The sequence below is a fragment of the Vanessa atalanta genome, chromosome 24, assembly GCF_905147765.1.
Source record: "Vanessa atalanta chromosome 24, ilVanAtal1.2, whole genome shotgun sequence".
NCBI classification, from domain to species: domain Eukaryota; kingdom Metazoa; phylum Arthropoda; class Insecta; order Lepidoptera; family Nymphalidae; genus Vanessa; species Vanessa atalanta.
The window spans coordinates 2,488,788-2,511,209 of NC_061894.1; the positions used below are offsets into that span (position 1 = coordinate 2,488,788).

A 22,422-nucleotide genomic window follows, 5' to 3' on the forward strand; every position below is an offset into this window, starting at 1 on the left:
CAAATATAACTTTCTTGGAGTCCATCTATTAAATAAGCGTTATTATTATTCATTTAATAAATTAACAAAAACTACACGTTGCTATTATGAAAACGGGTGGTGACTTTTAAAAAAATATTACTATTATAGAAGTTTTCTTTTATAATGTTATTACTCATCATGTCTGTAACCATAGCAACGTAATTGTCAAACTGTGATTGTTTACATTTTTTGATGATTTTAATATAAAACTAGTAATTCGATGAAAAGTATTGTCATTTAGGTATGGTCAATAACTTTATTTAAAAAAAATAGATATTAAATTACCAGCTTTGAAAAGAGCACTACGAGCTACTAAGTTACAGGTGTATCGTGTGGCCTATATATTCGAAGCAGTTTTATCAATAAAACAATTTGAACGATACAAGTGACCTACATTAAGCATTTTTTGTCTTCAAATCGTTATAATCGATGTTCATTAGAAAAATGTTAAAATATTTTTAATCTGATACATTTTAAATCAGGATAATTTTTTTTAAAATGTTTCGAAAATGTAGTATCAGTTATGTTAGTTGACAATGGATGAACATTTTCTGAGGAATTCATGTATTGTGAGTATATAACACTGAAATAGTAATAATACAAAATAATTGTAATAACCATTATTATTCTGTTCAGAATTGTTAATATATTAGTACAATCTTAAATAGATAGTGAATAATATATAACATAGACTATAAAATATAACTTAATAAATAATAATATATAGATTATAATTTAGTTTTTTGGTAAAGAAATAAAAATCTTCAATCCATTTTAAGCAGAAGGTTTGGTGCTTATTTTACTAAACTGCTCCAGAGCTGGAGCTGGTGGGAGATATAGGTTTTCACTCAATGATTTTTTCACCACCAAGCATATATAATATATTCTTGGTCTTCATTTAGCTACATTTTCAGCAAACAAAACTTTAATTAGCAATATTTTCAGTACTCAACCTTAATGTCTTATATATATATATATATAATGTTATTTATTTAGAAATATAGATGAGCAATAGTATTTTTTTTTTTTACAGTAATCATCACTTCATTAATTTGAATATGATTCATTTGATTTTTACTACTGGTAGTGCTTATTTAACTTTATTATGTCTTATTTTCAGCCAAATTATTGTAGTATCTCCAAAAAATGCCAACCTACTCACAAATTAACACTTACTGGCAATTTCACCCCTTGGCATCGTCACTTTGATATAACTACCTCAGGAAGGCGTAGTATGCGTGAAGATATATTGAACACTGTGTTAAAGAAAACAGAATCTGTAATGACGGAGCAAAGAAGCAGTGATTTCAATAATCCAACATATGAAGATCCGAGAGATGTTGGTAAGTAACACTATATACTCGTCTAAATTATTGTTGCTCAAATTAAAATGAATATAAAAAGTTCCCACTCTTATCTTGAGGATGGTGTGGAATTTATTCCATCAGGCTACTCCATAGCAGGTCGGTGGATTGGAATGCAGAAAATGTAATTTGATGCGTTATGAAGATTTCCTCCAATGTTTTCCTTCATGACTTAGCATGAAATGAATCGTAAAAACAATTGTTAAGCATATGAACATCAAAGGTGCTTGTCTTGAACAGAACCTACAAAACCAACCCTGTCTACTGAGCTTTTTCTGCTTAATTTTTATTTATTAGTCAACTACATAAAATCTCACAAAAAGCCCATGACATTTCTGTTTTTGTCATCATACCTAGTTGGTCTAGCCAATATCTTATAAGGTAAATGAAGTATCGTTGTCGATTCTGTTATCCATTTTACGGATTCGGGTTGGGTTAAAAAAAATCCGTTACGAAACTGTCAGAAGAAGCTTTGATTTTAATGTTTTTGTTAAATAAAGTTCCCGCGCCTCCGAAAACAGGGGGAGCCGTCGGTCCTGTGTCATAAAAAACTGCCCGAAGTAAAGGAATAAACAATGATGATCATATAATTCGGAAATTATGTAGTCATTGGCCTTCCTCCCCTCTGTTTCTCTCTTCTGCCGGTCATCTTAAAATGCCGATTTAGCGAACTATGGGAATAGGGGAAAAGAAGCATAGTAATATGGGGTCGCTGTAGCGGTAGTTTCGTTGGAGATATACCCCCAACTCTATAAGAATTTATAAAAAACACAATGTCTATAAATGTACAATTCCATAAAACCCTTTATATTTGTAATTAAGTGTTTTCTCTGATTTGATTAATTTCAGTTGAAAAACCTGTGAAACCACCTAGAAAGAGGAATGTGCAAGGGATTGCAGTTACATCGCCACGAGGTAAAGAGGGGAAGTCTCTGCTCAAGGAACAGAAGCGAAAACTGACTAAGAAATATGAAGGTCTGGTGACTGCGCTCATGGACAAATGTGAGGAGAATGTTGTTGTGGTATGTGTGTTGTGCTGTTATTATGGTATATTGTTGTTGATTGCTTGAATGCTTGAATTTTCTGACAGCTTGGGTTACAAAGACACTCTCTTATCTAGGTGCCCATAAATTATGATTTTTCAAAATTAAAAAACAGAGCCAAGAATTAAATACTAAATTAAAGGTAAATAGTTGTACCTCCATCACTTTCTAAAAGCTAGTTTAAATTTTTGATCAGCGATGTGCTTTATAGGTTGTGTCCTTAATGCTATGCAATGCTATGAATACTTTTTTTTTGCAATGAACAAGTATTTTTTTTAACTAGGTAAGTATTTGAAATGAAGTGCTCCCTTACTTAGTTTATTGTAAAATTCATACTTAGACAAATTATTTTGTTATTGTTTTTATGTTGTAGGTAAGCGTATGGGCAAATGGGACACCTGGTGGTAAGTGGTCACAACTGCCCATGTACATTGACGCTGTAAGAAATATTCTTTACGCCACCAATGCGTCACCAATCTGTCTTGTGCCTATAGTTATACTGACTCGTTCACCCTGCCAACCGGAACACAACAATACTAAGTATTGCTGTTTGATGGTAGAATATCTGATGAGTGGGTGGTACCTATCCAGACGTATATTGCACAAAGTCCTACCACCAAGTTTACAGAATAGAATGTATATGTTTTTGTCTTTTAATTTTAAATTTAAGAAAAAAATGGAATTAGATTGTATTTGGTACAGTCGCGAAGAAAAAGTATTGTAGAAAATAAATTCTAATGCATGAATTTCTTTTAAAGATTACAGAAAAAGAATCTCAAATCAACAAACTAAAAGATAAACTCAAAACTGTATTAGAGTATAACAAACTGTTTGCGAATGAAAATGATCGTGTGAAAAGTGAGTATACGACATTAGTAAGCTACGTGGAGGAGTGTAAGAGAGTTATAAAAGAAGAGAGAGATAGAAACGGCGAATTAGAGAAGAAGGTGAAGAAGTTTGAGGAGAAAGTGAAACATTATGAAATTCCGGATAAAGGTATGATGTTATTTTTTATTGTACAACAATGTTAACTAAGGTTATCAGCCTATAGTCAAAATAAAAAAAAAAACTTTATTTGGTTCAACAACAGCTTTACATTCCACAATTACACAAAAAGTAACATAAAATAATATCAAATTACTTGGTTACGTAGCTACCGTCCTTTCAACATAAATTCAAGCAACAATATTGAGTATTTTTGTTTTCCGATTTGAAGGGTGAGTGAGCCAATATATCTCAAGCATCAGAGATATAACATATCAGTTCCACGCGTTACATATGGCGCCAACGTCTAGTGGTGACCACTTACTATCAGGTGTCTTATTCGGCAGTCCTCCTATCTATGCCCAAAAAAATTAATAATAATTAATTTGGGTCGTTTGGATAATATGTGTTAATTGAGGAATTTAAGTACCGTGATCTCCAAATTTTACAATTTTTTCATATTGAATTAATATTATAAATGTTTTATATACGGTGTTAAGTTTTGCGCTTATTTCTAGAACATTCTACAGCAATACCCCTAGTGGAGGTGTGTATGAGCTGCAGCAGCCGTCAAATCGTTCTTAACCAGGCACGTGAACAGAATTCAAGGTTGCAGAAAGACATGCAGGCATTGAAGGATGTTTTATATAGGTATTTATTTACATAGTTAATACTTTAATTAAAATAATATACTATGTCCTAATGACAAATTTTCCTAAGGCATCCATTCTCCACCAGTGTGTGTGCAAACACAGGTAGGTACACTCTTTATTTCTTTTAAAATAGAATGAGGTAGAAATTTGTCACGATTGGACAGTTCAGCTGATAGATTAGTTTTACGTGTATTTCGAGGGACGTTAGTGTAAATATTGCCACTTTCTAAACTGCGGATGCTTACTGAAATTTAAATGGCATTAATATTTATTTCTCTCCGGTCTCTGTTATCTGGTTTCTGTATCCTTATAAGATAACCATTAACGAGATCCGAGCTTGTACGTAAACCAATAAAAGACTTAGGAGAATGAAGTTTATACATTATATTTCGAATTATTTTGATGTTAAATAAAATAATTATATCAATTACATCTAGCTTTACATTTAATTTAACACTTTAATATAACGATTCAAAACTGCTTCTGTGAACCTACTTAGAGTATCTTGATTTGGACTTGATATCCTATTATTAAATTTATGTTTAGTTGTAAAGGTAAATATTTTGAGAAAACCTGCACTTGAACACCATCCCAAAGGGGAGAGAAGGCGTTTGCTCATAATGTCGTAATGTTCTTTGTTTGTTTCAATTCACAATGCAAATGATTTTTCAGATTAAACGTCCAGCTGTCCAGATACCAAGAGCGATTGAGGAGTGTGAACCCACTGAATGCAGATGGTAATATTTTCAAACCGTGTGAAAAATACGACGGCCTTGATTCATTGATAACAGCCAGCTTGGGCCAGAGGCATGGTTAGTTCTTTGACATTTCTTTAAATGTACTAATTTAACACATATGAACGTCCTCAGATCACAAACCGCCTCTAATTGTATTCACAAAATGTTTGCCTAACCCTAATTTATGGATATTTATATGCAATAACTGCTTGTGCTAGAGGCCGGAGGAGGCTAGAGAAGCCGCTAACGATACCAAAAAAATTGGTAGATTTTCCTGAGATTTTGTTCATAGCAAAGTAATTGTTTATGTAAACAAAGCTATTTTTCAATATTACAGAAACGCATGAAGATGGTCACACCAAAAATATGTCTGAAGACGGTACGACACAATCCGAAAGATTAGTCGATTTATCCGGACTCTTAAGCGCGCAAGCTCTGGGTATGTCAAATCTAAAAACAAAACTTATTGTTTGAGGGTTCACATAGGTATGGGGTGTTTGTGCACTGTTGTTACACTGGTATGTATTGTGCCATTAGTTTTTGTTGGTCCTTATCAACTAAGATTTGTAACTCATCACAGAGTTATTCACCGTTTTCGGGCGTTCATCACTATTTCTATTAATGTCCTTAAGAGTTATAAACCTTAATAAATATAATCTAATTTGTATTGTATTATTTACCTTCAGCCTCTAAGCTCATACTAAAACATCTTGTAAGCACGACCGTCGTTCATCAATATGAATGCAAGCACTGTACTTCTTTGTTTTTTGGTCTTGCGTTTGTCTCAAGTCGATCCATTCCGGCCATAACATTCCTTGATGACAAATTTCGGATTGTCCTGGGTCTTTTTGGAAAATTTGATCGGTTTGCCAGAATAAATTTGAATGCATCAGAATCATACCATAATTCGATTATATTGTATATTACAGCACCGTTGTTTGACGCATATCAAGAAAATCTACAAGAGAAAGACAATCTTATCTTGGACTACGAAAAACAATTTGAAATCATTAACAAGAAATCGAAACAAATTGTCGAAGAAAATAAGTTATTGGTGGAAAAAGTTAACTCATTGGAAGAAGAAGTTGCGCGAACGAGGCAGAGCTATAAGAAGGTGGTAGTCGAGAAAGAGACAAATGATGTAGAGAAAGCTACGCTGTTAGAAAGAGCGGAGCGGGCGGAGTCTAAATTGAAGGAAGTTTATGAACTGTATGAAGGGAAGAGTACGTATGCGATTTTTGTAAGACCTCTTCGATTCTGTGTTTTATTATTTAATTATTATCTATGAATACAATATTATATTACCGATTTTATAAAGCGTTATGGCCATTTGGCTTTCTTAAAAGTTAACCAGTTTAGTTAATGTAAACTATACTCAGTATATTTATTCTGTCACACACACACTTATACACTCCCGAAAGTCTTATTTAGTCTTTGTCAAAATTTGTCAAAATCATAAATTTTAATTCGCACGTAGAACCAAAAAATAATCTCTCTTTCGTTACTATATTCTCGAATCACGTATCAAATGGTTTTTTATGATATTTTGTTTTTTTAAGTGGCAGCCATGTTCCGTGATTATGAAACAGTACATAGAGAATACTTCTCGGTTAAGACGGCTCTAGAAGCTTCTGCGGGTAAGATGGCGCAATTAGATGCCATGAGAAGTAAGACCGTACCTGCTGACTTGCACGAGAGGAGACTAGATGATTGTAAGCGGTATGTATCTGTCTCTTTCTCTCTACATATAATTTTTAGATTTGATTTTTAGGTTAGAACGCGAGCGCCGTAACCGATTATTGCAGCTCCACCCAGGAAAGCACCACTGAGTTTTCATATGCTTAGGGGTTCCAAGAATTAAATGCGAATGCACAATGCATCCCAAATATCCGCGAGATCGCACGAATGTACTGCAAGAATATCCGATCTGAGTCGATATTCCAGCAATTCGCTTCGCAAGTTCCTGATTACCGGCGTCGTTTCCCTATGCATCGCGTTTTTGAGTGGGCGTGTGTGTTGAGTGGGCACCCTAAATTATGTTTATAATTCATCTCGTGCTCGGTGGTGAAGGAAATTATTGTGAGGAAACCTGCTTATGTCTAATATCAAAGAAATTCTGCCACACGTGTATTCGAGCTGTTATACCCTGGCTCTGCTAGGCTTATTGCTGACAGGTCTACTCTGACTAGCTTGTACAGCGGTTTGCCAATAAGTCTAGTTTCGAATTGTAGTCCAGAGTTCAGTTCGTCTTTATCCTCTGACTCGAGCGGTTGCCTAAGGATTTATTTCCTCGCGTACTTAAAATTATCCATATCCGTAATTAATGTTATTAAATAAAAGTTCGTGAGTGAAAATAATTTCTCTTTTTTTTTAAAAACCGATTTTTCAAACATCGCATAACAATTTTGGTGGCAGCGGTGGGATACGGAAATTTCCAGTTGCCAGGCACCGCTCCGCGAACTCGTTCCGTATCTCGAAATTAAAATAAAACAAAGACAAAGTGTTCTAAACCATATCCTGTGTTAGTGCATAAACATAAGTGTAATAAATAATACTTATGGTGTTATCCTTAACGTTTCGTTACGAAATCCTGCTAGATCCTGTGAGAGGTCTACTTATTCAGTGAGAAATAAACCATTGCAATAACTGAGCTGTTACTGTCGGCATCAATCTACTATATCCTGTAAAGAAAACTATTGTGGGGTGAACCAAAATTTCTAATCTTCGGCTACGTGAAAGGTGTTCTAAACTCCAAATCTGAAACATACATACATACATTCGGCGTACATATATCCTGCATCTGTAATACGACCGAGAACCATATTCGTCACTCGAAATTATCCGAGAATCGGTAACTGGAGAAAGGCGTCTGGATCAAGTCACAAGAACGTGCCTTATCTCAGCGGTATGCTCCCGGTCACCGGCGCTTTCTTATCGGCCGCCTTCGCGCTACTCTTACTGTGAGTCTTTGGTCATTGTCTAGACTAAATTTAAGCTATTTTTTATTTATCGCTAAAACAATTTGATGTTTGGTATTCATACCTGGAACTTTTAATTTCGTTTCGTAAATACAATTATGCCAAAAGTTCCCAAAACTGAGGAAAGTAAATTAACTGTTGAAATTCCTGAACCACATCAGGGTGAAAGTGATACTGAAGTGAAGTCACCTGCTCTTTCTCCTCGAGTTACCAGGAGAACTGCAGCAGCTCACGCAATGGCTGAGCTCGAATTAAATATTTTGTTCAAATTCATTAAACCATACGATGGTAGTAGGGAAACTATTAACTCATTTCTTGTAAACTGCGATAATGCTTTCGCTCTTGCATCCGAAACTCAAAAGCCTATTTTGTTTAAATTTATTCTCAGCCAGTTAAATGGTAAAGCAGAAGTTGCCTGCTCTATAAAAGAATTTGCATCCTGGGATCAGCTGAAAGAGTTCCTAAAAACGCAATTTAGTGAGCGTAAACACTATTCGCACCTTCTTACCGATCTCCAAGAAAATAAACAAAACCCACAAGATAGTGTGAGTCAATACGCGTTACGCACAGAGACATGTCTCTCTCAATTATTGACGGAAATATCTTTATCCAACACTAAATCCAAAGAACTAGCTGGTCGTACTGCAGCCATGGAAGACCTCGCTCTCCATCACTTTGTCATGGGACTTCATCCCCGAATCTCGAACATTGTAAGATGTAAATCTCCTAAATCACTAAATGAGGCGATCAATTTCGCTATTTCCGAAGAACGCATACAGCAGACGCTGTACAGACGCCCACAGGTGGACCAAAGACCCAATAATAATAACAATAAATTCAAAGCCGGTCCTTCTAAACAAAATTTTAATACGTATTCTTCTCCTCAGAGACCAAGCCCTTCGCCACAAGGTCCTAGCAATGTATTTTGCCGTTACTGCAAAACCGCTGGACACGATATCTCTGTGTGTAAGAAACGCGAATATAATAACAATCGTTTCAGGGTTCAACAAAACCAAGTGATTAATCCAAACCCTTTCAGGCCTTCCCCTCGTGTAAACTTCCTCGAACAATCTGAGGAAAATATCGGCTATGACGAAGTAGACTCGCCCGCCGATAATTTAAACGAATAGAAGTCTCGTCACGGTGTCGCCCGAGACAAAGTCCAAAAGTCGACACACCAATAAAATCTTCAAACTCCAGGGACCACTTGGGTAACCAGCCCCGAATAAGCGCCCTATCCTCAAATTCCAGGGACCACATGGGTAACCAGCCCCGAATAAGCGCCCTATCCTCTAATTCCAGGGACCACATGGGTAACCAGCCCCGAATAAGCGCCCTATCCTCAAATCCTAAGGACCACTCGGGTATCCAGCCCCAAACAAGCGTCCAGTTCTCTAATCCTAAGGACCACTCGGGTAATCAGCCCCAAACAAGAGTCCTAATTCAGAAACCAAATAAGGCCAATCAACAGGGTAACCAGCCCCAAACTGACGGTCAGGAAAAATTCAAATCAACCCTACATGATGTTAACAATCCAAGTATTTCTCCCTCGTCTAACGATAATATCCATAAAAAAATCTATGAAGTGAACATAGATACTACCAAAAGATTACTACCTCACGTGTTACTTGATACACAAGCATCAGACATACCCCTTTCATTGTTGGTCGACTCAGGTTCTGCTATATGTTTATTAAAGAAATCCAGCATCTAAAAAACCCAGAAGTTAGTCAAAGAATCGATTAAACTTAAAGGCATAGACCCCAATGATGAATCGACCCAGACTGAAGGTCATTTCCAACTCAAACTAAAATTGAAAGATAGTAAATCCATACCATTCAAATTCCATGTAGTCCAAAACATCAATCTGCCTTATGACGGCATCATAGGCACCGACTTCCTAACCGCCTTTGGATGCAAAATAGATTATACACATGATATTTTGAGAATAGGAAAGTTAGATCTTAAACTACATTTTTCTGAACCTTTCTTCGTCATTCCACCTCGTACAGAAGCTGTTATCGAATGCTCGATTCAAAAAACTGATCTTAAAGAAGGTATCATTATGGATCAACATATTTCTGATAATTTACTCATATCTAATTGCATGGTAAAAATAAAAGAAAATAACCGCGTTAATTTAACTGTCGCCAATATATCAGAAATTTTTGTAAATGTCAAAACAAATTTAAATCTCAATATCGAACCTTTCCATTCTACTGCGTATCCAATCAATACGAACACCCAAGAAGTGGTCAACCGAACTGACGAGGTAATTAATTCACTCAGAAAGGATCACCTAAATCAGGAAGAGAAAGATACCCTTATAGAACTCTGTTCCCAATATTCCGATATTTTCTATTTGCCGAACGATCAGCTAACCTATACTTCAGCCCTTAATCATCAAATTAAGACGAGTAGTGATATCCCTGTCCACACCAAATCGTATAGGTTTCCAGAATGCCACAAGAAAGAGGTTGAAACTCAAATTAATAAGATGCTTGAACAAGACATCATAGAGCCTTCATCATCACCTTGGAGTTCGCCAATTTGGATAGTGCCCAAAAAGTTAAACCCTCAGGGCCAACGTAAATGGCGAATCGTAATTGACTATAGAAAATTGAATGACATAACTATTGGAGAAACTTACCCTATTCCACAAATAACCGAAATTCTTGACCAGTTAGGACATAGTAAATATTTCTCAACATTGGATCTCACTTCCGGCTTCCATCAAATTCTCATTGCTCCCGAAGATGCTCCTAAAACAGCTTTCTCCGTACCCCAAGGCCACTTCCAATTCAATAGAATGCCTTTTGGGCTTAAAAACGCCCCATCTACTTTTCAAAAACTTATGAACAACTGTCTTTCTGGCCTTCAAGGTTCGCGATGTTTCGTCTATTTAGACGACATCGTCATCTACTCTCATGACCTAAGTTCTCACATCGAAAATCTGAGAGCTGTCTTCGATAGAATCCGTGATTTTAATCTAAAACTTCAACCGGAAAAATGTGAGTTCCTAAGGAAGGAAGTTGCCTATCTAGGGCATATTATCAGTGAAGATGGTGTCCAACCAAATCCAGACAAAACCAAAGCCGTAACCGAATTTCCAGTTCCCCAATCTCCAAAAGATATCAAATCCTTTTTGGGTTTGACATCGTATTACAGAAGGTTTATACCAGATTTCGCCAAGCTGGCTAAACCTCTAACATCTCTTTTAAAGAAAGATACCCCATTTAAATGGCACAATGAACAACAACTTGCTTTCGATACCCTGAAAAATAAACTCGTCTCTGCACCAATTCTGGCATACCCAGATTTCACACAACCCTTTCTATTGACATGTGACGCTTCCAACTTCGCAATATCTGCAATATTGTCACAGGGACCAATTGGAAAAGATCGCCCGATTGCATATGCGTCACGCACCCTAAATAAAGCTGAGTGCAATTATAGTGTCACTGAAAAGGAATGTCTAGCCGTCATTTTCGGAACGAAAGTATTCCGACCATATCTATATGGTCATAATTTCACAGTCCTGACGGACCACAAACCACTAGAATGGTTATTTAATTGTAAAGATCCGGGATCACGGCTAATCCGTTGGCGTCTGAAATTAGAGGAGTTCGAATATAAAATTCAATACAAGAAAGGGAAAATTAACACAAATGCTGACGCTTTATCTCGATTCCCTGTCAATCCAGTCCAGCCTGTAAATGTCCCTAAAACTAATCCTAATATAGAGGAAGAACCCTCTCATGAATTAGACAAGGATCTAATGGACCTACTAATATCACCACCATCATTTAATTCAGATGAATTAAACCAACCTTTATCTGACCCTCTTGACCTTGGTAGAAATACCTTATCGTTACCTGAAGTACCTATAAACTCACCTTTTCCGAATCTTCTTGATCCCAGTGAGGACATCGTACCACCTCCTGAAATAAACTTACCTCCTAATATTCCTGATATCCTTAGAAAGGAAATTGAAAATGAAATGACGATTCCGCCTGAACTCTCGCCCGCTCCCGAACAATCGCCAACCACTGATGCTCAAATCATTATTCCAACGTCACCTGCAAATGCCCCTCTAGACTTACCTGATGATAATTATTCTACTTTCCTAAGAGTAATGAATAATAAAGATAAAACTTTCACCACAGACATTCAAGAACATAACGAAGACATAACAAAGTCAAAACAAAAAATCGTTATTATACCCACTTCTATTGACCTCGACGAATCGAATCCCTTTGTACAAAATATTCTTGACATCATACCCGATAGCTCCGATATTCTAAGTAAAGAAAGAACTCTTAATTCATTCTTGTCTTTTACACACGAAGACAAAACGTATTACTTCCTCTTCTTTAAAGTCCATCATTTCGACAAATCCACTTACGAAGACATTTATGAAAGTCTTAAGTCACTCAGAAACGAATTGGTTAACAATCTCGATAACGATGTTGTTTCAGATATAGCAATAACCGAATTTAAAAACCCATTTGAAGTTCATCAATTTATTAAAATTTATAACATGTTTCTGTATTTATTCGATAATATGAACATCAATATCCATATATATAAAAATAAAATAATATACCCGTCACTCTCTGAAGTTCCGAAAATTCTTAGGGAAAACCACGATATCCCTATCGCTGGACATCTTGGTAGCAGTCGCATGTACAACCGAATACGGGAAACCTTCTATTGGAAAAACATGCGTAGCGATATTGAAACTTTTGTTAAAAAGTGTCCGCAATGCCAGACTAATAAGGCTCTCAGGCAAATAAATCGTGCCCCGATGCAAATCACTAGCACGTCAACAGAACCTTGTCAACGAATATCTCTTGATATCGTTGGACCACTGCCTGAAGCAGGACCAGCCAAATTAAAATACATTCTAACAATACAGGACGACCTTACGAAATTCTCTTCCGCATATCCAATCCGCAGTACCACAGCGGAGGAAACGAGTGAATGTTTACTTCACTACATATCTATCTTCGGTATCCCTAAGACAATCCTCACAGATCAAGGAACAAATTTTACATCCGACCTTTTCAAAAAGACTTGCGAATTTCTCAAAATAAAGAACCTTTGGTCCTCCCCGTATCATCCACAAACCCAAGGAGCTCTAGAGCGAAGCCATTCGACTCTTAAGGAGTATCTCAGATCTTTCACTGACGCAGAGCAGTCAAATTGGCCTCGTTATGTTTATACAGCTATGCTCACTTATAACACAACCGTTCATACAACAACCCACTTCACTCCCTACGAACTGATGTTCGGGAGTAAGCCAATCATTCCAAATTCCATCTATGAAGAATCATCAGGAGCAACATACCCTGATTATGTCCGCATGCTTCAGAACCGATTAAAATATTCACGAGAGAAAGCCTTAGATTTTATAAGGAAATCAAAAGACTCCTCAAAGACTTATTATGACACTCGCACACGCCCAATTAAATACAAGGCAGGCGATTACGTATATCTCAAAAATCATTTAAGAATGCGTAAAGCACTCTCACCCCTTTGGAAAGGGCCCTACAAAATAATTAGAATTAATGGTAACAGTACACTTACTTTACTTATTAACCGACGTCACGTCACGCATCACTTCGACCAAGTGAAACCTGCCGAAATCGGAACAAACTCGTATAATAATAACTTGTAATGGGTAAAATTAAAATATAATAAAGTTTTAAAATTTAAATAAAGTAAAAGAGAGTATATTTATATATTATATACCTATACCTATATAAACCTACGTATATTAGCTTACTGTTAATTAAGATTATTATTTGCAGTTCGGTTCGAGGTCAATCTTTTCAAGATTTCATCCAGCCGATTACTTCAAGTTCGGGTCTTTACTTTGACTACTTAGGAAAACTCAAAATTAATAATGTCCAATTAAAAATTGTAATACCTGTAGATATTTCACATTTTGGCCCTCACATACAAAATATCGAAACAGCTTTAGGAACTACAAGGCGTTTGTGTTTTCAAACTTATATTATTCAAGCTGATGCAGAATGTAAAAGTCTGTTACAACCATTATCAACGCGCTTTCAAGACATGAGTAGAGAGTTTGCATCCATTTCGCACCTAATAGATAATAGAATCAAACGTAATGCATGGATTGGAGGTATAGGAACAATCCTAAAACAGATTTTTGGTAATCTAGATGAAAACGATGGTTTGAAATACGATGAGGCGATAATATCCTTGCAAAATAATGAAAAGCAGTTGACTTCACTGATGAAAGAAAATATCTTAGTTACTACTTCAATATTGACTTATTATAATGATACCTTGCATAAAATTAAAAATAATGAAGCCAATCTTGGTGAAGCTATCGACAAGCTCTCTCTTAGTGTCAAGAATATTTCTGAAATAACTAACGGATTACAAATACTTGCTAATATAAACGAACTACTTGACATCCTAGAAACATCAATACTTACTTTATCATTCCAATTAGAAGATATAACTAACGCAATTTTATTTAGTAGTCAAAATATTCTGCATCCTGCAATAATCACACCAAGTCAATTATACAAAGAGCTCGCCGATAACTACAGACGTTTACCAAACGACCTCGAATTGCCTGTTGCTTTAGATATAAGTTCTATCCATCTTATTTTAAATATATCTAAGTTAGTTTGTTACTATGTTAATAATAAGATTGTTTTTGTTCTACAAGTGCCACTGGTCCAAACCAGGGAATACGTATTATTCCATAGTATTGCAATGCCTACACCTTATAGACCGGAAGAACCTAGTTCATTTAGCTTAATCATACCCAATAATAAATATATAGCAATGACCAAAGACAAATCCTTTTACTGTATATTCGACACTCTGGAAATTTGCAAATCAGTAAGCCCAGGAAACTTCCTATGCGACATCGAAAATGTGTATTCCACTGACGCGAAACCTACCTGTGAAAGTGAATTATTAGCAAAAGTGATAAGTGAAAAACCATTACAGTGCGAAACAAAAATCATAGTGGGAAAACTGGACATTTGGAAATCGTTGACGAACAATAAGTGGCTCTTCATACAATCGGAACCTAACAAAATTTCTATTGACTGTCTGAATTCTAAATTGTATGAAACAAATATTTTAGGTACAGGCATTATTAGCATCCCTAAGAATTGTATCGGATATTGTAAAAGTACTACACTAATACCAAAATATATTGTTTTAAATATTACCTCACCTGTAAATCATATTCCTGACTTTAACTTAATCAACGACACTTGCTGTAACTTAGATAAGTTAAATAATATAGCAAGTAGTGTGTCTCCTATCCATTTACAAAATATAGATTTAGACGATTTTAATTCTGAAAATAAAAATAAAATTAAAACTCTTTTAAATGATTTAAATTCTATGGAAAAGACATTAAGCCCTCATATAATTAGGTATGGGACACATTACTCCGTTTCTATAATCGTAGTATTAGTTTTTATCCTTCTATTTTTAGGTTATTTAACATATAAGAAAATAAATAAATCTGGCAGCAACCTACCTTTTCAAATTAAATTCAACCCCAAAAGATCATCACCTTCACCTGCTCCCAAAACAATAAACATAGCAGACGGACAAGACTCTGAAATAGAAATGACTTGCCCTATCGCTCCACTTAGGACTAAAATTTAGCAGAGACTTTGCATCAACCCCAAAGTCTCCTCTTAAAGGGGGAGGTGTTATACCCTGGCTCTGCTAGGCTTATTGCTGACAGGTCTACTCTGACTAGCTTGTACAGCGGTTTGCCAATAAGTCTAGTTTCGAATTGTAGTCCAGAGTTCAGTTCGTCTTTATCCTCTGACTCGAGCGGTTGCCTAAGGATTTATTTCCTCGCGTACTTAAAATTATCCATATCCGTAATTAATGTTATTAAATAAAAGTTCGTGAGTGAAAATAATTTCTCTTTTTTTTTAAAAACCGATTTTTCAAACATCGCATAACAGAGCGAACAAACAACGAGCAAACTCCAAAACCTCAACGAGATATTTACAGGCGGTCACTTACACTTTACATTAATTTATTCGTTTAATCCTGCTCACATTTTTATCCAGTTTATTTTAAAAATGCCTCTTTCGTATGTAAATCTGAGGGAGTCGAGGCTATCATTGCAATAAGTGGCATGAGCTATAAATCGTTTTAGGTTACTGGAAGAATTAAAACATCAATATGCCATGGAGTCGGAACGAAAAAGCGAACAAATTAAAAAGTTGGAAGAGGATTTACGAAAAACAGAAGATAAATACAACAAGATTTGTCAGGAACATGAAGCGGTTAAGGAGGAATTAAAGGCTGCGTTAAAGAATGTCAGGTATGTCCCAAATAGGTGTTGGGAAGTTCTAGTTATGAAAACTTGTTTACGTTTTTTGGGGTATAACTTTAGATAAAACTAATATTTTTAGGCTCAAAGGTTACTAAACTTATTAGATCGAAATTAGATTTTTACTTGGTGGTAGGGCTTTGTGCAAGCCCGTCTGGGTAGGTACCACCCACTCATCAGATATTCTACCGCCAAATAACAGTACACTGTATTATTGTGTTCCGGTTAGAAGGGTGAGTGAGCCAGTGTAATCACAGGCACAAGGGACATAACATCTTAGTTCCCAAGGTTGTTGGCGCATAGGTGATGTAAGGAATGGTTAATATTTCTTACAGCGCCTTTGTCTATGGGCGGTGGTGACCACTTACCATCAGGTGGCCCATATGCTCGTCCGCCAACCAATGCTATAAAAAAAAGATTGAATGCTCTCTTCGTTCTTATTGGTAACCGACGATGTTGTGAAGGTTGTTGTGATTTGTTTAAAAGTAAATTTAAGACTTATGAACTAAAATCAAAATATTCTTTATTCCAGTAGCCTATAAAAGCTATTTTGATGTCATGTACGGTGTTGAATTAAATGAAAAGCTACCATTGGTTCGGAAAGTAGATTCTACCGAGAAGAACCGCAGAAAACTCAGTAGATATCCTGTTCTATAGATGTAGTGTATTTAAATGGGCCTTGATTTGCCAAGGTGTTGACTAAGCCACAAAAGAAATTCCACTTGCTCTAGTTTCTACCAGTAAGGTCAAAATAGCAAGCGACTTCCTTAGAAACACTAGCACTCGACATACTACAAACATTGTTCTATGTATTGGACAATTTTTTTTTTTTTTATTCTATTATTTTTAAGGGGTCTTTAAAGGCAGCCTATATGTCGGCCCCATCGTTAACGCTAAATAAGTCAAAATTAGTTCAACAAGTATGACTAAATCAGTTTGAGAGAATCACTAACAAATTCATAGATTTTAATTGCTGAAATACTCGTACTAAGGATAGAATTAAAAGCACCAATATTAAACAAATTTAAATTTAGTTTATATTTTAGTGTTTCTCTCAAACTGTGGTTACGGACACATGCCGATAACAAGTGTGAGACATCTTCTGTATTGGACAATTATGGCATCTTATACATTATGTCAATTGTGACTGTATTTTCACAGGCTATTATTTTTAGTGATATAAAATGTTATGAGTTATACCCACTAAGACGAGGCTTGCACTAGTCAGGACAACAATTACTTAAGGGGAGAATAAACCATTGCGCTTCCTTCCTCCTAAAGTAAGGCAGGCACCCTTACCAATGGTCCAAGGGTTGACAATCAACGAGGCCTATTAAAAAAATTAAATCACATGTCAAGAAAATATTGATAAGGCATTTTAGTCAATAGAAGGTCGCCCTCGCCATGCCGGCCCGCAAAGCGCCTCGTTTGAAGGCACCAGGTTATAAGACGTAATAGAATATAGTACGACACAACTTAGATGTACCATCGGCAAAATTCGTAAAACCGATCACATCCGAATTAAGTACGCCTTCAAAATCATCAATATTTTTGTATTTCTTATGTGAAAACGATCGTTACGCAAACGTATTAACTTACAATATCACATAACCATAAAATATTCGTCAAATTGACGCGTAGATTTACATGAACTTGATAGCAAAATAAATGGTCACATAAATCTTTTAAATTAATTTTATTTGTTTTTAACTGACTTAAAAAGTGGAGTTATTTAGATTTGGTTTGAAGGATAAAATACTAAGTAAATACTGTACGGCTTTTACAATAAAACACCTGATATTATAAAAACATTTATTCTTACGGTTACACTCTCAATAGCTCCACAAGTCATCGAACGATTCATCGCTATCTGATGACGTCTCCTGTAATAACTTCCGTTAAATTAATCGAAACATTTTTAAATACTCTCGATTGGGTTGAAATCTAGATGTAATAATGGAGGTAACCGTAAAATAGAATGACCATGTTCCGCCATTATTTGATTGTTTGAGTATTTAATATGTTCTGCTTTGTGGCGTGCAATGATTTAATACAATTCTGGTTTCAGTAGGTTTAATGCAAGGGGTATATTTTTAGCGGTATTTATGACTACGACTGCTTTAGGTCGTAGATTCAGGTCGAGATGTTGTTGTGACTATTTTTCGTAATTTTCTTTACTCATTTCGTGATGATAAACGCCAGTTCTTTGGGAATATATATAAGCTAAGAGAACGCCATCTACAAACCATGTACCTGTAAGGTACCTTCACTCCTAAACCTTTGTATCTGGCTATGTCTTTTTCAGAAGAAAGATCTGTTATTTTACTTTTTTATTTATTTAAAACCCAGTTCATGTAATATTCTCCGCAGTTTCTCGACTGTCATTGAAAATGTTTTATTTTGTTAACAAATATTTTGTCACAGGCTACCTTTTTTCGGTGAGATGAAAGCCATATATCTCCCTTCTAATAACATCATAATCAAAACTTAATCTTAATTAGCTCGTCGTTCTTATTGTTTTTTGAGTTTCTTAAGTGGGTTAATTGTCCTTTAAAACAGCGCTTATATACGTATATAATTTTTAATGTTTTGAAAGGAAAAATCTATATTTTTGTCTCGTCTCATAAATTGATAAATGAAAGAAAATTATTTCACGACTTTTCCTATTATACGGTCTACCCAGTTTCAATGATTCATATTTAAAAATATACCAAAAAATATATAATATTCCCTTTACCATTAAATTGTCACGTAGTGTATGGAATGATTCACTCACGTACATTCCCGTTGTTATCTCTGGTTGAACTGAAGCGAAAATCTATAGCGTCGAATAGCGTTGAATGGCGTTATAGGGAGCTATTTCTATTGGTTGCTTAAATCAGCAATAATCGGTTTGTTTTTTCTAAATTATGTCTTACTATACTGAGTTTCTAACCGGTTCTTCTCGGTAGAATCTAATTTCCGACTACTATACACTTCCGGTGGTAGCTTGTCATTTAATTCAACACTGTTACATGACGATTCAAAATTGCTTTTATGAGCGTACTTGAATGAAGAATGTCTTGGTTGTGATCGGCGTAGTGCAGTCCTAACGCATGGCGTCCGGATTCTTTGCATCCTCTAAACCCATGATCTAGACGGACTAGTCTCGGCTCCTCTAAAAGTGGTCGCTTATACGAGACTGGTTCGGAAGAGTGCAACGCCCGCAGACTGTACCGCAAGGCGGCGGTGGTGTTCCGGCGGCGCGCGCGCTCGGCGGCGGCGCGCGCCCGCCGCTCGCACCGCGCGCAACACGGGGAGCCGCTGCGCCGGGCGCTGCTCGCGCTCGACAAGATCAAGGCGGAAGTTAAGGTCCGTGTGGTACTGCCCATTATTGTGGTTGCGTATAGACAAGTTGTGTTAATTGTGGCAATGTCTCACGAAAACTGCAAGTTTGATTTGCTAATTTTCCATTAAAAATAATAGATTACTATTAATTCTAACAGATTTTTGCTCGCAGGGGAAGTAGAAGCTTTGTAACAGCAAGACAGCGCGAAAATTAGGCAGAATCCTAGATTTTTTGGGTGTTACTCTGAAAATATTATATCATATTAACAATTCGTCAGACTATTTGAATCGAACCAAAACACACAAAAATTAACTGAGACTTATGGCCTATATAATAAGATTATCTTATTTTACCTTTTTTTCACAGACCAAAATATTAGAAAAAAACATGATATTTAATAAAATTCTCGGTCGGCACGTAAGGCACGTTTTGAAATCATCTTAGAAATATGAAATTTCATATTTATAGTATGTTCTAGTAATAATAATAGAGAGACTATGAATTTTGAAATAAAAAAGCTATATATGGCATACCCTACGTATATATACATATTTATATTAACAGCGTCTGTTGTAATTCTGTGGTTATTCATCTACAAAATGTTAGCGAGAAGTTGTCGATATGCAAATGTTACCCATGTATAAGCAGACGGTGAAGTCCCGCGCGCAAGCGTCGCTGTCGGAGCTGGAGCGCCGCATGTCGCACGCGCACGACGAGCACCGCCGCGACCTCGAGCGCGCCGCGCTCGCGCTGCGGCACAAGGAGGCCGTCATCCGGAGCCTCATCGATAAGGTGGCTGACGTCGAGGAGGTCCGGTGAGACTCGCATTAATTCTTTACGCCTACAGTTTTGTTAAAATAATAATTGTAGGTAGCTTATGACTTCACACAAATACATGCCGGTCACACACATACGTATACATTTGTAGTAAGTTTCGTAAAGTTAGGTGGGTTTGAATATGACGCCCTGAATGACTAATGACTGATCTCGATGATTGCATTGTTAAGTATAATTGTTCGAGTTCTAATAAAGGTATTTTGAACGTCATCATTTATATTCATTTTACTGTACTTAATAATAATAGTTGAGAAGCTTTGAAATCTTCTACCTATTTACTTTATACCCACTTAAGTGATGGCTGAAATCAAAAGCTCACGCTATTAAAGGCAAATATTTCAATCAGAACATTAGTTGGTCATGGTCAAAATGTTATTAAAATAAAATTCTGATTTCAGATTAAGTCAAACCAATACAAGTCGTCTTCAAGGTATAATCTCTGACTCGTCTGATCGTTCTCCGAAGACCCAAGATAAGAGAGAAAGACCCAACGTGAAGCTGGTCCCCGGTCCTGGGGGTTACTATCAGGAAAAAGATGGGAAAAAGAAGAAGTAAATTAATAATATTCTGTGCGACATTTTTGTATAATTCTAACTATTGACTTGCTTGGTTGTTAATTTTAGATGTACTAATTATGACTACAGAATCCTCCGTCATAGACCCTTCTCCAACTTAGCCTTCTGGCGTACTGTTGAACACTGTATATTCCAGTCAAAGACAACAAGATTAAGACATAGACAATTTTACAACTTTTTACTAATAAAATTTCATTACTCATAATTTACTACTATGTAACGTTGTGAATTTTTCTTCCAAACTACTTTATAAACAAAATCAAATAAAAATAGAGATAAGATAACTAGAAAGTAATATACCGTGTCCAGATAAAAGATACATTATATCAGATATTACAAAGTCTGAACTTTAAACAAAAGAAATAGTTTTCTGACATACGTCATGTGTACGTCATACGTTTTGAAACCTTAGTTTATAGAATACTTTCTTATGTAACATTGCCTTCGTTATCATACAGCTATTTGTTTACTCCTTGGTTGGAATTCGTGCTGAGCTGTCTTGAAGAGCTGAGAAGTATTGTCCCTTAGGTCTGATATTGCAAAGAGAAAAAAGGCTATTAGACAATGCAAATATACTGTCAATTATTGTAATCAATATATATGATGAGTTTAAAAATGGTTATTTATTAACGAAAGTTGTAAAACTTAATTAATTTATTCAAAAATGCATTTTTCCATAATCCATAAATAAAAATGCATTTTTTTTAAACATTTATCACGTGACACAACGCTTCTGATGACGTCACTTGCTTGTTAACCTCGTTTGCCTACTGTATGTGGATTATATGTTCCACAGATTATAATACAGGCAAGTGACGTCACCGACCCCATTGCAGCGTCATATTGTCAAAGTAGCGTTTTCGCGCGCTTTTTGAATATGGAATTTTTAATTTGATATTTTTCAGCAAATATGTACTAGAATTAAAAAAAAAACAACTTTTACTGGGTTCCTTAACATCTACTAAATAATATAAAATGGATTTTAAAAACCAGTCAAATAGCCTACTAGGTACAATTAATCATAAAAACCGGTAAACAATACTGAGTATTTGTATCTTGGTGCTACATACTTCGTAGGTATTACAATCTCTTCAGACAGACCTTAGAGTCCAAACACGGAGTTTCTTCCAAAAAATATTGCGTACTACTTTTGGCTGTAGAATAGTGAGGGAGATGCGCGTTGTTCATTGTTAAGATATGTTTTTTTTTACGAATTACGATACAAAGTATTTAATAATATATTATGATCTAAGTGGCCAATTTTAAGGTATAGCAGTTCACAGGTGTTATATTATAGGCCACAACTAGATCTTTAAGACTCTTACTGATTTAACAACAATTTAGCTCTCTGAAACGACAAAAAGGACACTTAGCTTTCGCGTTTCGAATTAAGATGAACTTCCATATACATTTTCATCCTCGATTAAACTGTTTGGGATTATTTCTTTATAAAACGCTGCTACAACTATTTATAAACTTAAAACCCAAACACATTTTTTTATACTTCTAACTAAAAAAAGACTAAACTTCTTTCATATCATCATTT

The 22,422-nt window shown here is 35.7% G+C and overlaps 1 protein-coding gene across 1 annotated transcript; it reads left to right on the plus strand.

The window, feature by feature from the left end:
• The first annotated feature begins 477 nt into the window (after window positions 1–477).
• On the plus strand, window positions 478–21,158 carry LOC125073594 (protein Cep89 homolog). Its single transcript, XM_047684477.1, has 13 exons — window positions 478–590; window positions 1,142–1,364; window positions 2,235–2,407; window positions 3,187–3,424; window positions 3,931–4,063; window positions 4,738–4,877; window positions 5,140–5,241; window positions 5,732–6,025; window positions 6,362–6,521; window positions 15,960–16,127; window positions 19,346–19,487; window positions 20,113–20,279; window positions 20,700–21,158. Exons 1-13 carry the CDS (start codon window positions 558–560, stop codon window positions 20,854–20,856), a joined length of 2,130 nt encoding a protein of 709 aa, XP_047540433.1. The 5' UTR covers window positions 478–557; the 3' UTR covers window positions 20,857–21,158.
• Window positions 21,159–22,422: the final 1,264 nt, after the last annotated feature.

What these genes read in the sequence shown, in the direction of transcription:
- LOC125073594 (XM_047684477.1), top strand. Translation starts at nt 558, where the DNA reads ATGGATGAACATTTTCTGAGGAATTCATGTATT. An exon ending in CTTAAGCGCGCAAGCTCTGG is followed by an intron (nt 5,242 to 5,731) that starts GTATGTCAAATC and finishes TGTATATTACAG; the next exon opens with CACCGTTGTTTGACGCATAT. An exon ending in GCTGCGTTAAAGAATGTCAG is followed by an intron (nt 16,128 to 19,345) that starts GTATGTCCCAAA and finishes CAACGCCCGCAG; the next exon opens with ACTGTACCGCAAGGCGGCGG.